Genomic DNA, 13,310 nt, shown 5'->3' with positions numbered 1-13,310 from the left:
AGCTAATCGAGGATCGCACCAGATCCCGTTTCTCGCGCACCCGCCTTCCCAAAAATCATAATGCAGGTAATACAGTGCTAGCGTCTAATGCGATAAGCTATCGTATAATGCCTGCTTGATGAGTGTAACTATATAATTACATAAGTATATGTGCTGTTTCAGCCGCACAAATCATGTATCTACTTGTGAACGCGAACCTATATTAAAATTCGGCCACGGTTTTGTCCGTGGCCAAACATTCGGTTAGTTGCTACATCCTGAGCCTATCGTTTTTTACGATTGTTCGCCACTCAAAGCAGTGTAAGCGTGACGCTTCTTGATCATGTGATGTAGTCGAAACTGCTCGAGGTATATCTTAGAATCTGTACAAAGTGAGTCACGGTTCGCCGGAACACGATGCCGATTTTCCAAATTTCGAACATGAAAAGAAGCATTTTGAATCCTAGATCAAAGGATGAGGTGAAGGACTAGGAACCGCTATGCTTACGGTACGTTTTGTGTATAATTCTCCCACATGCGCGCATTCCTACAGCGGGGGACCATCAGACGACAGTACTTGGCAGATACGGACATCCAGAGCCTGCAAGAGCGAAGGTTAAAGGAAGTATTTACTCTACTCACAGGAGACTCCGGCATTGTACATTTGGTAATTTGCTGAGTGCATCACACTGAGACACGAGAAACTTGAGGGCCGACTAGGCTGTCATTCATTGACCAGCAACGGTTCTCCATCCGCCTTTTGCGCTCTGTCTTCAGCCAATACACTTGGAATATTCACATGTTGTAAGAAGCATGTCAGCTTCTGACTGAGAGATATGAATATACGACAGCTTTAGGCAGGAGGACGTTAACAACAGGTAAAACATACTTTGGCACAACGGGAAGGTGCACACCAAAAGTCTGCCGCGCAGTCTCAATACGTACGTACTATATTCAGATGGTGATATTGTCTGTTTCTCCTCTTACCCTGTCAATACACAGGGATACCGTTCACAAAATTTGCGACAGAATTATCGATCTTCAGGTATCGTCGGAGAAACAATCGTATACTCATTCAACAAATCGACTACTCTAATGAACAGAACACAAATGTACGCTAGGAACATAAATACGCAGAAGGTCGACTCCATGAAACTACAGCTAACTGACCATCCTCTCAACAAGCCCAATCGCCTGTGGCCCCGGATGCATTGGCTCACCGCATCTGTGCCATCGAACGCACATGAGCCAGACCCACTGTGGGTATAGGCCCAGTGATTGTCTTCTGGTGGCCACTTTGCGGCCGATTTGTTCCTACCGCAGTCACTGTCTCGCGCTTCGCGGATGTCGACACCACAGAATCCTGGCTCGCAGAAGGCATCAAGCGGGTGCTGGTCTCGCGGCGGAGACGTGATGGTCCCGTCGGAGAATAAGGCGCGTGCTTTGAACCTCTTATTCCTTCTTTTTTGCCGAATCGCACTGGAGATGGCGACGGCGATTGACGCGAGGAACTGGGACGTGCGCTAGGAGATCTAGTGCGCCATGAGGGGGAATCAACGCGATCCTCGGCGCGAGGCCAAACGGAAGGGGTAGAGGCACCGCATTGCGGAGGGTCGAGGGTGTCCTTAGCACCGCCCCGCTTTAGCATACCGTACTCGTCGATCAACCATCCTGCTTCGGTCCGCGGCGGACAGAAAGCCGATGGCGCAGGGGTATTAGTAGGCGTCTGCCCCCCATGAAAGATGTTCACCTCGAGAGTGGATTTCGTGGGCGTCCCTGACGATGGGATCGAGACCTTAGGGCTGACCACCGCTTCGGCGGCTGAATTGAGATGAAGTAACGACGGCTGGGTAGAGCTATGAAAGCCAATCGAACTGTCTGGGATACGGACATCCTCAGTTATGTTGTGCAGAGCAACCTGCGCCGCCTCCACCACTTTTAACCTCCGTTTCAGAGTGACCATTAGATCTTCAGGAATTATCGAGACAGGTTGATTTGCGGGTTGACATGCGGCGGCAAGGGGAAGCAGAGGATGTGCCGACAACCCTTCCGCTCGGAACGCACCAAGGATGTCACAAAGGTTTTGGCGGCTATCCTTAAGACTCACCGTTGATCGCGTTGTGCCTGAACTCTTCTTAATTCTGCTGGACAACTGAAGGTCGTATTCTCGCGGCGGTGTACCCGAAGCTGATCGTGAAGGCGCGAACGGAGTACTCACAGCGGGAGAACCGCTCGTACTATACAGGATCTCCCCACTCTCGATTGTACCGTCCTCGTTCGCATCAGGCGGGAGTTGAACGCGAGTTGGCGGTGGAAGGCTGACTAGGATTGGTGGACCTGCGCTAGCTGTGTTACATGGCTGGAAACTCGAGGTAGCAGTTGGACGCAATGGAGCGTTGAGATAGGTTCCCTTGTGAGCAGGAGAAATGGTCGCTGGGATTGTAGGGTTTGCATGGAATGCACTCTCGTCGCCCAATCCGGTAGTAAGAAGGCGGGCGCGAACTTGAGTAGGGACAAACTCCGGAGCGACGGCGGACATGCTAGCCGGTGCTGCACTAGGGTCAGTGCACTGAAGGATAGAAGACGTATCCTGCGCCAATATGGTAGCTTTCTGGGGGGCCTCAGGAAGATCATGCGCCATTGCCACTAGCATATTCGACGTTCGCTTGACTTTCATCGTCTCAATCAATGACTCAACAGCTACCTGCGCCCCCAGCGAGTCGACCAGTTTGTCTGAGCTAATCTGGGCTGAGAACACTGGTTTTGCGCGCAAAGTCGAGCCAGCGCCGGTAGCTTTATAGTCCCGACTTATACTTTGATCGCGGCTTGTACTTTGCTCTCGGCTGCTGCTACCGGCGCGAGACCGACAACCCCTTCCCCTCCCTTTACCCCGGCCACGCCCGCGACCCCGTTGCGTAGGCCGAGGCTGACGTCTTGGAGAATCCGGAGCTAGCGCCCAATTCGGCTCATCGTCTGTGTGTACTGGGCCCCTCGATCTTCCTCTCTTTCGAAAGCATTCGCCAACGGGGGTAGAGGAGGTTGAGGTCGATGCACTGACAGATGCTGAACTATCGTCACTTCCTTCAGCTACTCGGTCTTTTGACCACGGCAGAGGTAGTTTGAGTATCTGCTCCGAAAGCTCTGGGAATTGAAAAGCGAGCTGTGATAGTAAAACAGCTGTTAAATGCATCTTTAAGTGACCATACAGGACACCTACATTCGTGGCTTCGGCATATGTCGAAGGCAAGGGAATTCCAAGCGGCTCTATGGTATTTTCTCCGGCATGCAAAGTGGTCGCACTGGTCACAACTTCCTGCCCACCCGCTCCAGCGACTTCAGCGGACTCCGCATTAGCTGTTGCGAAGGGAGTAGCGTCCGGAATATGCGACGAGCGTATAGCATCTATTGCAGTAGGCGTAGTAGAACCAACAGAAAGTGCAGGCTCTGATAAAGACCACACTGAAGCGCGGGATGCTGATGATAAACATAACAGAGCGTCCGGCGCGGCAGAAAGAGGAGAGGGACCCTTTGGTGGCTGAGAACATGTAGAGCCAAAGGAAGTGAGAGGGCAAACACAAGAAGCATCTTGTTTGGGCGCGGAGGCTGACAGGCTCGAAGAAGCACCTTCGTTCTGGCTTGATGATGGACACGCACTTGCTTCGATGCTTGATACCGTAGGTGGAAATCCGAGAATGGTCGATACGTTGGGCACAGCAACACTAGCGTCGTGCGAGCAACTGTCACAGACAGAGAAAGAGGAAGCAGAAAATTCGACCTCCCATTTTTCATCCGATTCGTCGAGCTCAGGTTGCAGCGCTGCAGCCGAAGCAGATGATACGGCCTCTATGAAAGCTGCTGTAGAGGAGTGAGCGACGGGTAGGTCGCTGGATATATGCGGCTGCGTTTCTATGGCGGGGGGCGCACTGAATGCTTCATAAAAGATGTCCTGCTCTGAGTCGCTCTGCGTCAGTGCACCAAACTCGGCACGCGAACTATCCTCTAGTTCGGCAAGGGCCTTGAGCTGTCCATTGACATCACTATGAGACTGCTCGACGATTGCTTCCAGCATGTAGGAGTCGCTTTTGACGAAATCCGCAGATTCCGCAACCTTGCAAAGGTTGTCAGGCGCGCTGTTTTCACCAACGAGATTGCCAGAGGATGCATCCTGCGTCTACGATATGGCAGTCAATATACGACCACATTGTCAAGATCAATAACATACGCAATCGGGGCTAGCGTTTGCAGAACCCTTACATGCCGAGAACGTTAGCCGTCCTAGCTTTGGGCGCATGCATAGTCAGCCACATACCTCCATGTTGGATGATGCAAATTTGTTTTCGAGAGCAGCAACCCTCGAACTCCTTTTCAAGACATTTGAACCGACCCGCGGTTCAGGTGAAGTTGCTCTGGAGGTGGCCGTCGATCCACTGCGGGACCTAGACTCCGAGCGAGATGACGAACGACGTTTATTAAAGAGCGAGATCTTGAAAACGTTTGCCATAGCGTCGCCGATGATAGCATGCGCAGGAGCCATAGTGTCAACACGGTTTCAGGACTAGCCCGGGAGAAGGAAAGCGTAAGGAAAGAGTCGAACCAAAGGCGAGGCACACTGGGGCGCACGGGCAGTATTTGTATCTGGACGACAGCCAGCCCCTGCCGAGCGGCCGACACTCACTCCTGCCAGTCAGGGCTAAGACCAAACCTGGACATTGCTCGCCGCTGTAGCACGTGTCTTTGACGGATTCTGACTCTGGCTTGCTCGTCCGCGAGCACTCGCACCTTTACCTCAACGAATTTCCACTCAAGAGGTGAGCACACGGCCAGACAGGGCCGACAGATACGCCCACCGGTCAGAGGCATCCTCGCATCGAGAAGCCTGCTGTGACACAAGATCGTAAGACTGGCTCGTGGCTAGAAGAGAGTGCATCCGTCACTCACCTTGCTTGCCATTTTGGGGGGCCGCGTCGACGCCCAACTTCAGCCTTCGATGCACAAAAGTAGTCTGGCCAGGTAAACGCCTCTGCGTAGTGATATTGCAAGAAAGTACCCATCTACTATTACAGACAGCACAGAAGCCGATCTCGGTAAATCAGGACTTCTCCAGCGCGACAGCAGCTGATCCCTCCTCCGCACGACGTCCAGAAACCTTGACGAATCCGTCCATGATATAATCACATCCAGAGAGCTGCCAGCGAAAATCTCAATTTAAATTGCCTTAGACACTCCGGATGCAGGGTTACTCACGCATTGACCGATGTCCCTGACGAAACTCGGCATCAACCCAAGGAAAGGTACAAAGTTCACGTAGAAGGGTAGGTAGATGGTGCGCGAATATTGATCGTCCAGGGCCGTAATTACAGCCTTTGCAATAGTCACAGGAGGCAAGCTCGGCACCAAGAAACGGTACCACCACTGCGTCGGGATACCCGCTTTCGAGAACAAAGGTGTGAGAATATGCCCGGGAACTAGGAGCGTGGTTCGGATTCCTGGAGTCTTGTACTTGTGATCCAGCTCATAGCGCAACGATTCGTTGAGGGAAATGAGAGCGGCCTTTGAAGCATTGTAGTCGGCTGTAAACATGATCGCAATCAAAAACCACACGTTTCATAACTGGGACACAGGACTCACTCATCTGAGCCATACCAACCATACCCGCCACCGAAGACACAGTGACCTAAACATGATCTCAGCAGCGCCCATCAACCAAATCATATATCGCTCACAATATGACCTTTCTTCTGCTCGATCATTCCCGGCAAGAATGCCTTTAGGGTCCAATAGTGGGCAAGTGTATTCACCGAGAATGTCCTGAGCATCGTATGGAGTTATAGGCTGACCAAACATTCAATTTTGAGAGAGGCCCACATACTGTTTGATATCATCGGGTGTCAAGTCAACCAGCAGCTTTCCTTGTACAACACCCGCGTTGTTGATGAGAATTGTTGGGTGGCCAATCTTATAAATGCAATCCATGAAATTTGGAACATGTTAAGCTTCCTTCCCCCCCTCTATACGCACCTCCTCAATAATCCTCTTTGAAACCGCCTGCACTTCTTCCCAGTTGGACACATCACACTTGTAATAGCTGATGTTGTCTAAGCTCAATGGCGTCAAAACCGTAACACTTCTAGACATAATTTCGTACAATTTTCGGTAACGATCGGCTTGACATCCAATACGACGACCGTGACGTTGCGGACAGCACAAGTGTTGGCGATCAGTTCTCCAATTCCCGATGCACCTTAGTAGAGTGTTAAGATCTCACTCACACTCTAGCGCATGAAACTATACGCACCACCTGTGATCACGACAATCTGCTCGCCCCAATCCAGACGGGGAGAAGCAAAGAGCAGGCTCCCTTGGTTCCTATACAACGTAGAACACCATTTCAGGAACCCTGTAAAATATGATGGCAAATCTCATTGTGTCAGATGTGCCAATGTCAGAGTATTGGAGGCTTACAAAAAGCGGACACGGCAATGACATATGCGGTCGATCCCACCAGGACTGGGTTATCCCATCGGATCCCCTGGAAGTAGTAAAATACCGGAATGAAGAACGTGAAGAACGGGCCTAAACTGATATTAGTGATTGCTGCTGGCAGTATGAAATAGTACCCACTAAGAATCGTGTGCATAACGACCTTGACCACCAAGTCAATATCGAACGCGTCGAAAATGGGGGACGCCTCAGAACGATCTTCGTTGGCTTCCATCGTAGTGATTTTGGGTTGTTCTAGTCAGTAACTTGTGAGGCGGAGGCAGGCGAATAGCTGAAGGTAAGTATGCAACGAATGGGATGGATAAGTTAAAGTACAGGTTCAACCTGTGCGAAAGGTAGCTCCTCGAAAGAATTGAATCTTTAGAGGTTGAACTGAGGAGTAGACCCAAGTACCACAGTATAAGTTGGGTCGCCTTGATGAAGGAGAAAGGTGAGATAGTTGCTGTCCTTTCTCAGGTTGTCACATTGTATACGTATGCCCTTGTGAAATCCCACGTCTATCACTCACACTGCTCTATTCGTGTCGCGCTGCACTGCAAAGGCTGTGCTTGATCTGTGCCGCATTAGTATTGTTGATCTTAACATCTCCACATGTTTGTTCTTGCGACCGCGAACACACGTCGAAAATAACGACCTCAATCCGTTCTCTGTTACCCTCTACGCCGTGCCGGCGCCGCGTCTATATATCCGCATTCAAACCCTACATAATTAATCTCTAAAATTCGTCTGGCATGTGTGAGACAGGCAGAAAGTATGGGTAGGTCTCGGCCTCCTCGAGGCAATGTGCGCAATACGTCCTAAATGTCCCGACGGCGGACGACCAAGACCGTTTCTCCCCGCTCAGTCTTCCTCCAAGCATCCGATTTGCTTTGTTACTCTCCAACCCGAGGAGTAAGGTTGTCGATTAACATCATTAGGGGCTTCAAAGTACGCAACTCCTCCCCAGATCCATTCGCTCGCCGACTCAGCATCTGTGCTGTGCAGCTGTATCACGGAGGCATCGTTGACGGACTGGATAATTCAGGAGCTAAGGTTACAAGGAGCGGCAATTCATCTCTTTCTAATTGACCGCGACTATGTCTTTCGACTCAGGTTCAACTACCACGACTGTCGACCCTCATGCGCAGCTACCCGCCCTTCCAATAGAGTTGATGATGCAGATCTTCGAGGTGGCAGCCTCTCAATCACTCACTTCTGCAAAATCGTTGTCGCTGGTCGCATCATGGTCTAGGAAGCTCACCCTCCCCTACCTCTTCACCACCATAGTCCACCGTGTTGGCAATGTGCGAATACTTGCGATGGCGGGGGCGGGGTACCAGATTAACAAGCCACGTACAAGGCTGCCAGAGCACATTGGTCGTGTCGTCCGCAATCTTTGGACGGAGAGCGTCGGAGTGTCCTCTCCCACTAATGGGATGGATCTCTTCCAGACTTGCCCAAACATCGAGCACATGGCCCTACCATCCGCCGCACTCCGTGCGCTCTACATGTCATGCCAAGTGGCATCCAAGCGCACCCCAGTGGATCTAGCGAGACCGGCATTCCCCTCCGTCCTCAGACATATCACGCTCATCACTCACACTATGCGCTATGAATGGCACTTCCTAGCTGGCCTTCGAACCCCAGACGGGAATCTCTTCCTCCACAACATTGCTTATCTCCATATGCTTGACATGCAGATCTCAACCTACGTCCCGCACGAGATGCTTCCTAATCTAACGCATCTTGCGCTCCCTTACCTCGATCTTGGAGGTAACATTGCGCACGACCTCCTCCGGCTACCTGATGGCGTCTTGGAGCACCCATCTCTGCAGATGCTCGTCTTGACGATTGACGAGTTCAAATACCTGAATAATCCGTGGTACCACATTGATCGCTATGCGGCTCCGGCTCCAGGAGCAACGAGGTATATTCCGCCGCGAGACAGCTTTCGTAGGATCGTGCGACATGCTCGGCAGCGTGACGAGCGTATCCACGTCATCTTACATCCCAACTCGAGCCAGAAAGCTCTTCAGGAATGGAAGCTGGCTGCGGATGGAGGACAAAGTATTTGGCAGAAAGCGGTCTTAGCGAGGAAGGATGAAACCTACGGCACGCATCTTCCCACTGCTTATGATTCCAATCCTCGCACTTGATGAGTGTGGCAAAATAGCCAACAAGTACGTATATACAGTGGTGTATCCTGATACCAGATAGCGGAAGCAAATGCATCCAATCCTTTCCGTGCAACTGCACTATGCTCCAAACCTAATTTCGTGTGCCAGTGTCGGATGATGTTCTTCCGACCACTATATCATGCGGTGTACATATGCACTACTCAAGACACTCAGATTTTATTCTATATACTGCACGCCCATACGATTTAGCTATTGTGGCATCTGGCAGTGTACTATTAGTCAATGACAATCCTCCTAAGATCATGCAGCGAAGAGTAACTAACACACACACCAATAGATGCTATCGATATAAGTTACTGTCTCCGCGATTCGGTCGGCGGCCTCGTTTCCAAATATGCTTTTGTGGCCCGATATCCATGCGACTTGAATTGTGCATGTCGGGGACGCATCAGCAGCCGGGCGCCAGATGTCCAACAACACTGGCATAGCACAAGTCGGAGATGCCTCGGCGCCTTGAACAGACGAGTGGACTACCAGCGTCGCTATGAACCATAGATCTATGCACCGAGTATGCTGTGCAAAAGCAGAGAGTCACGTCGGTACAGTATGTCAAAGCAGTGCTAACCAAACATTCCAGCAACCACACAAGGGTTTTCCCGCTGTCCACGGACAGCTGAGTGGCGGGCCCGAGATGTGTGGCGGATGAGCATCAATATAAAAGACAACATACCTGCGTCCACAATGACCTTCACACCATTGCCTACCCATTGTGCCACACAACTCATCGACTAATCTAAATCCAGCTGATTCACTACTAGACATGCTCGTTTATCTTGACCGCTGTCTCCGACCACTGGCTTCCAAGAGCAGGAATGAAAGGGCAAACCAACCCGTACGAAATAAGGCACCCAAGAAAACCTTCCAGCACCACAAACAGAAGACGAGAGCGCAAGTCGCAAAGCGAGTCGAGCACCCAGATACTGCATCACGTGCCATAGACGCGCCTGTGGCTGAAGACGGCAAGTCCAGCAGGCTTCCTCCGACTGCGAGCCCCGGACATGGACCAAGATCACCAGAATGCATCCAGGTTGATTTGGACTCTTCCGCTTTCTCTGGGTTCTTCGTCAAATATCGCACTGTATACGCTGATATAAGACTATCATTCTTGCGCCTGTCTTGGATAAACAACACTGTATGTCTTCAGAACCCGCTATCCTCGCCCTCCACTTCATCGAACTTGACGGCTCCACACAGTGCAATTCATCCGGGAAACACCAAGCGCTCTCTGTAAATAAACACGGTGTACTGAATAAACCGAAAGACGATCTTTCCAATTTGGCGGGTCTGCTCTGGGAGCGTGTGCAAGGCCATGTCGCCGGCCTCGTTAACGACTGCGGAAGTGCCGCACACAACTACCGACCGGCCTCACCAAGAGTGGGTCATCAACACACTACATCCGCGTGCTTGACGAGCGCAGCATACGAATCTGTTCTTGACACCATCCGCGAGGTGACTCACGTAGAAGACGACCCGGACCTTGAAGTGTGTAGCTCGTGCTCGTGCCCCCAACTTTATCCTCACACTTTCTAGTCTAACAGCCAAGATGGCGATCCCGAAATGTCTGAAACTATAGTACGTACATGCAATTATATTCTTGGGATCCCAAAGCCTTACTATCCTCCAGATTGTCGACACCACCCCATCCATTTGCAACGCTGAGTCTATCAGTGAGCGAAATGTAAATGTCCTTGATACTTATATCTCGGGATGCAAAGCTAATGCAATTCCCCTAGGAGGTGCTCCTCAGATTTCAACTTGATGGCCGTAGCCTAATTCTCGATTCTGCTCGTCCTGATGTCGCACCTCATATTGTGGTCACACCTCCCGATTCCTACGACGCCTGGAATTTCTACTGGGCATCCCTGACTAATGTACCAGGTCCCCAATATCCTGGTTGGCTGACTGTACCAATACAGAGTCCTTCACTGAGTACGTTAGCATCGCTACCTCCCCTGCCCCATCCGGAGGGTCGTTGGCAATCGACTTCTCTCCGATGTTGCGACAAGGAGAGCGGTGAATCGCCGAACAATATCGTCCCTGAACCACGGAAAATCTTTAGCTCTTTAAGACTACGAGAACTAGTAGGTCAACCTTCCAAAGACGATCATACGTGGGTTTACAACATTAGGTCGCTTCGACTTGCCAGGAGCGTCAAGTAGTTTATCTGAATAACCTCGTCACTGCCGTAAATCGTCATCAGTATAAAGCCTCTGTACGTACTTCAATCTTGGGCCCAACAGTCGCTCTAACAACTCTGTCAAGGCACTGGCAGCTTCTTCAGTGGCGCCATCCTTCAGAGAAAGATGGGATACGCTCGAGTTGCAACCATACCTGAAGAGACCGTTCCGCTGGACGGATCCTGCTGAAGTACGTGTACACCATACCGTCTTGTTTATTCGAGCCAGATCCGACGTCGTACAGCCTCTTCTATCCTCTTACAGTCACTTTCCCGGGGTTATGGTCATCGATTCTACCACACCATGTACGACGCCGCACATTGTCGTCCATGAGCCTCCTCCAGCAGACCCGTGGGCGCCACACTACAACATGACACCCAACCCACAAGACTGCGGGCAGGGCTACTTCCTCACCGTACCTTCGCCGTTCGCACAGCTGATGAATATTCCCCCGGACCCGCTGGAGTCTTATATCAAAGAAGAAATGACCGATGCCGGTGATGGATCTGAGCAAGCCACTATTGCTGACAGCGATGGTCCATTTACACCCGATGCATTCGATGGGGAAGTCGTCCTGAACACGGCCTTCGATATGCCCGAAGACGAATTTGAAGATGCCTTGCACTCATACCAAATGCGTCTGCAAGGAGTCGAGGAACAGGACGATGCTGAATTGTCAATATCCGGATGCACGTCTGCTGGCTTCAGTGTGCCTATGAATGACGATGACGACGACCTTCCTCCTTTTGACGACTGGTATCAACAGATCGCGAGTCGTACCACATAGTATTGGGAACCGGGTTGCATATCACACCTTCATGTCGTATACCTTCGCTGTTGATACCCGCAGCATTGCATGTGTAATATTATTGTGTCAATAGTGGGTAATTGTTTTTATAGCCAGTTAAGTGAATGTATGAGTAAGATGAAATGAACAATCAACAAGACATGGAAACTGCAACGTTTTTCAGTACTTAGGTCAGATCTCTCTCACCCGGAAGCCCGGACGGGGCAAAAAAATGAAAGGCCAAACATGAACGTGCGGAGGTAGCAGGCGCAAAAGCGAAATCTAACAACCTACTAAGTGTTACTAAAGTGGTCCAAGGCTAGACTCGGAACAAGCTCCAAGATGCTGGTCTTCAAGCATATTGTGATGCAGCTACTATTAGGTACGAGGCTACACCAAATCAGCACTTCTCGTCGCGCTGCGCAATTGAGTGCTCCGGCGAGAGAAGCCTGCGTGGGTGGAAATACAGTGAGCAGTGCGGTTGGCGGACACATAACTCGAGCCACCATTCCCAAGTACAGTGTGTCCTTGGCAAAATTGCTGCAGCCTAGATTCGCCGTGCACTTCAGGCTCTGCGCAAGTTGGAGAAGGTCCGACTCAAGTGGGATTATCGACACACTCATCACTAATTCTGCGACAGATGCCCATTCTTCGCGACCAATCGCTGCTGCCATCGCGCGGCTGGGGGTAGAACATGACCTAAAACGACGCTATCATGGCGCAAAAAATCCAGTGACGCGATCACCTGGCTGAAGGGTGTGCGCATGACTCAGACAGAGTCGCAACGATCATGCATAGGAAGCGTGGTTTTAGTACCGGGGCGTGCCAGTACCTTCTATGCGTCTAGGTACGAGACCAAAGGACTTGGAGCGCAACTAGTGCTCGTTCTATGCACCTCGCGTCCGCTATAAGGAGGAGATCTCCACTGGTGACTGCTCGTGGAGGACCATCATTCCATTCTTCGGCAATAATCGCTGCGAGACGAGTTCGAAACACCCTGGCGATCGGGCAGTGCAGAGGGGCATAGAGGGCACGAAAAACACCGGGAGCAGATATCGCAGAAAACAGCCTAGTCGATACGGGCCAGCTGAGACTCGGCGCGCAGCAAAGATAAGCAGCGTTTGGTGTGCGCATGTACTGCTCCCGACCACGAGCCAAGGGCGCACCCAGCAAGCTACCGCCGGCATCGTACAGATCGCCTTACACCGCATTGTGCCAATGCCACGCAGGGTCGAGCTGTCCGTGCGAAGAGCTCGATCGTGTCCTCGCCATCGCACGCGCTGCCTTCCTATCTGGGACGGGGGCGATCCACGGGCGGCGGAAAGCCTGCAGTATTTCTGTACAGTCCCGAGCGTCATTGCAGGGTGCTGCAGGAGCGCTTTTGCGACTTTGCGCGACCGGACCATGGGTCAGACGCTTGCAAGCGCCAGAGCTGCTCTCGCTGTCCTGAAGAAGGTGGTGGGCTGAGTGTGCTACGCGCTACGCGCTGCCACGGTCGAGCGTTTGCACGCTGACCTTGAGTGGCTCCCGCGTGTGAACAATTGGCTGCGCGAGCCTGAATGGTAGACCCCCTGGCGTCTCCTCGTACGCCGTTCGAGGTTCCGCACGATGCACATGTGCATAACATGAGGCTCGACGGGGCGCAATCGGCTGGTCCCGGGCTAGACAGACAGACAGGAGGTGGTGATT

The 13,310-nt window shown here is 51.6% G+C and overlaps 4 protein-coding genes across 4 annotated transcripts; 2 read left to right on the top strand and 2 right to left on the bottom strand.

Annotated features, from left to right (window-relative positions):
* Window positions 1–1,140: 1,140 nt before the first annotated feature.
* Window positions 1,141–4,513, bottom strand: FIBRA_02721 (uncharacterized protein; the record flags this gene model as incomplete). Its single annotated transcript, XM_012324575.1, has 4 exons — window positions 1,141–1,173; window positions 1,223–4,150; window positions 4,202–4,228; window positions 4,289–4,513. 4 exons carry the CDS (start codon window positions 4,511–4,513, stop codon window positions 1,141–1,143), a joined length of 3,213 nt encoding a protein of 1,070 aa, XP_012179965.1.
* Window positions 4,514–5,068: 555 nt separating this feature from the next.
* FIBRA_02720 (uncharacterized protein) lies at window positions 5,069–6,694 on the bottom strand (the record flags this gene model as incomplete). The annotated part of the gene is made up of 10 exons (XM_012324574.1): window positions 5,069–5,164; window positions 5,224–5,549; window positions 5,608–5,653; window positions 5,703–5,787; window positions 5,849–5,934; window positions 5,998–6,074; window positions 6,125–6,220; window positions 6,275–6,376; window positions 6,442–6,552; window positions 6,601–6,694. 10 exons carry the CDS (start codon window positions 6,692–6,694, stop codon window positions 5,069–5,071), a joined length of 1,119 nt encoding a protein of 372 aa, XP_012179964.1.
* Window positions 6,695–7,556: 862 nt separating this feature from the next.
* Window positions 7,557–8,615, top strand: FIBRA_02719 (uncharacterized protein; the record flags this gene model as incomplete). Its single annotated transcript, XM_012324573.1, has 1 exon — window positions 7,557–8,615. The coding sequence occupies one exon, from the start codon at window positions 7,557–7,559 to the stop codon at window positions 8,613–8,615; it is 1,059 nt and encodes a 352-aa protein (XP_012179963.1).
* Window positions 8,616–9,791: 1,176 nt separating this feature from the next.
* FIBRA_02718 (uncharacterized protein) lies at window positions 9,792–11,621 on the top strand (the record flags this gene model as incomplete). The annotated part of the gene is made up of 7 exons (XM_012324572.1): window positions 9,792–10,139; window positions 10,188–10,229; window positions 10,282–10,335; window positions 10,391–10,738; window positions 10,804–10,869; window positions 10,920–11,024; window positions 11,079–11,621. The coding sequence occupies 7 exons, from the start codon at window positions 9,792–9,794 to the stop codon at window positions 11,619–11,621; spliced, it is 1,506 nt and encodes a 501-aa protein (XP_012179962.1).
* Window positions 11,622–13,310: the final 1,689 nt, after the last annotated feature.

The sequence above is a fragment of the Fibroporia radiculosa genome (genome assembly GCF_000313525.1).
Source record: "Fibroporia radiculosa TFFH 294 genomic supercontigs, scaffold1402, whole genome shotgun sequence".
NCBI lineage: Eukaryota > Fungi > Basidiomycota > Agaricomycetes > Polyporales > Fibroporiaceae > Fibroporia > Fibroporia radiculosa.
This window is presented reverse-complemented; position numbering and strand designations above follow the sequence as displayed.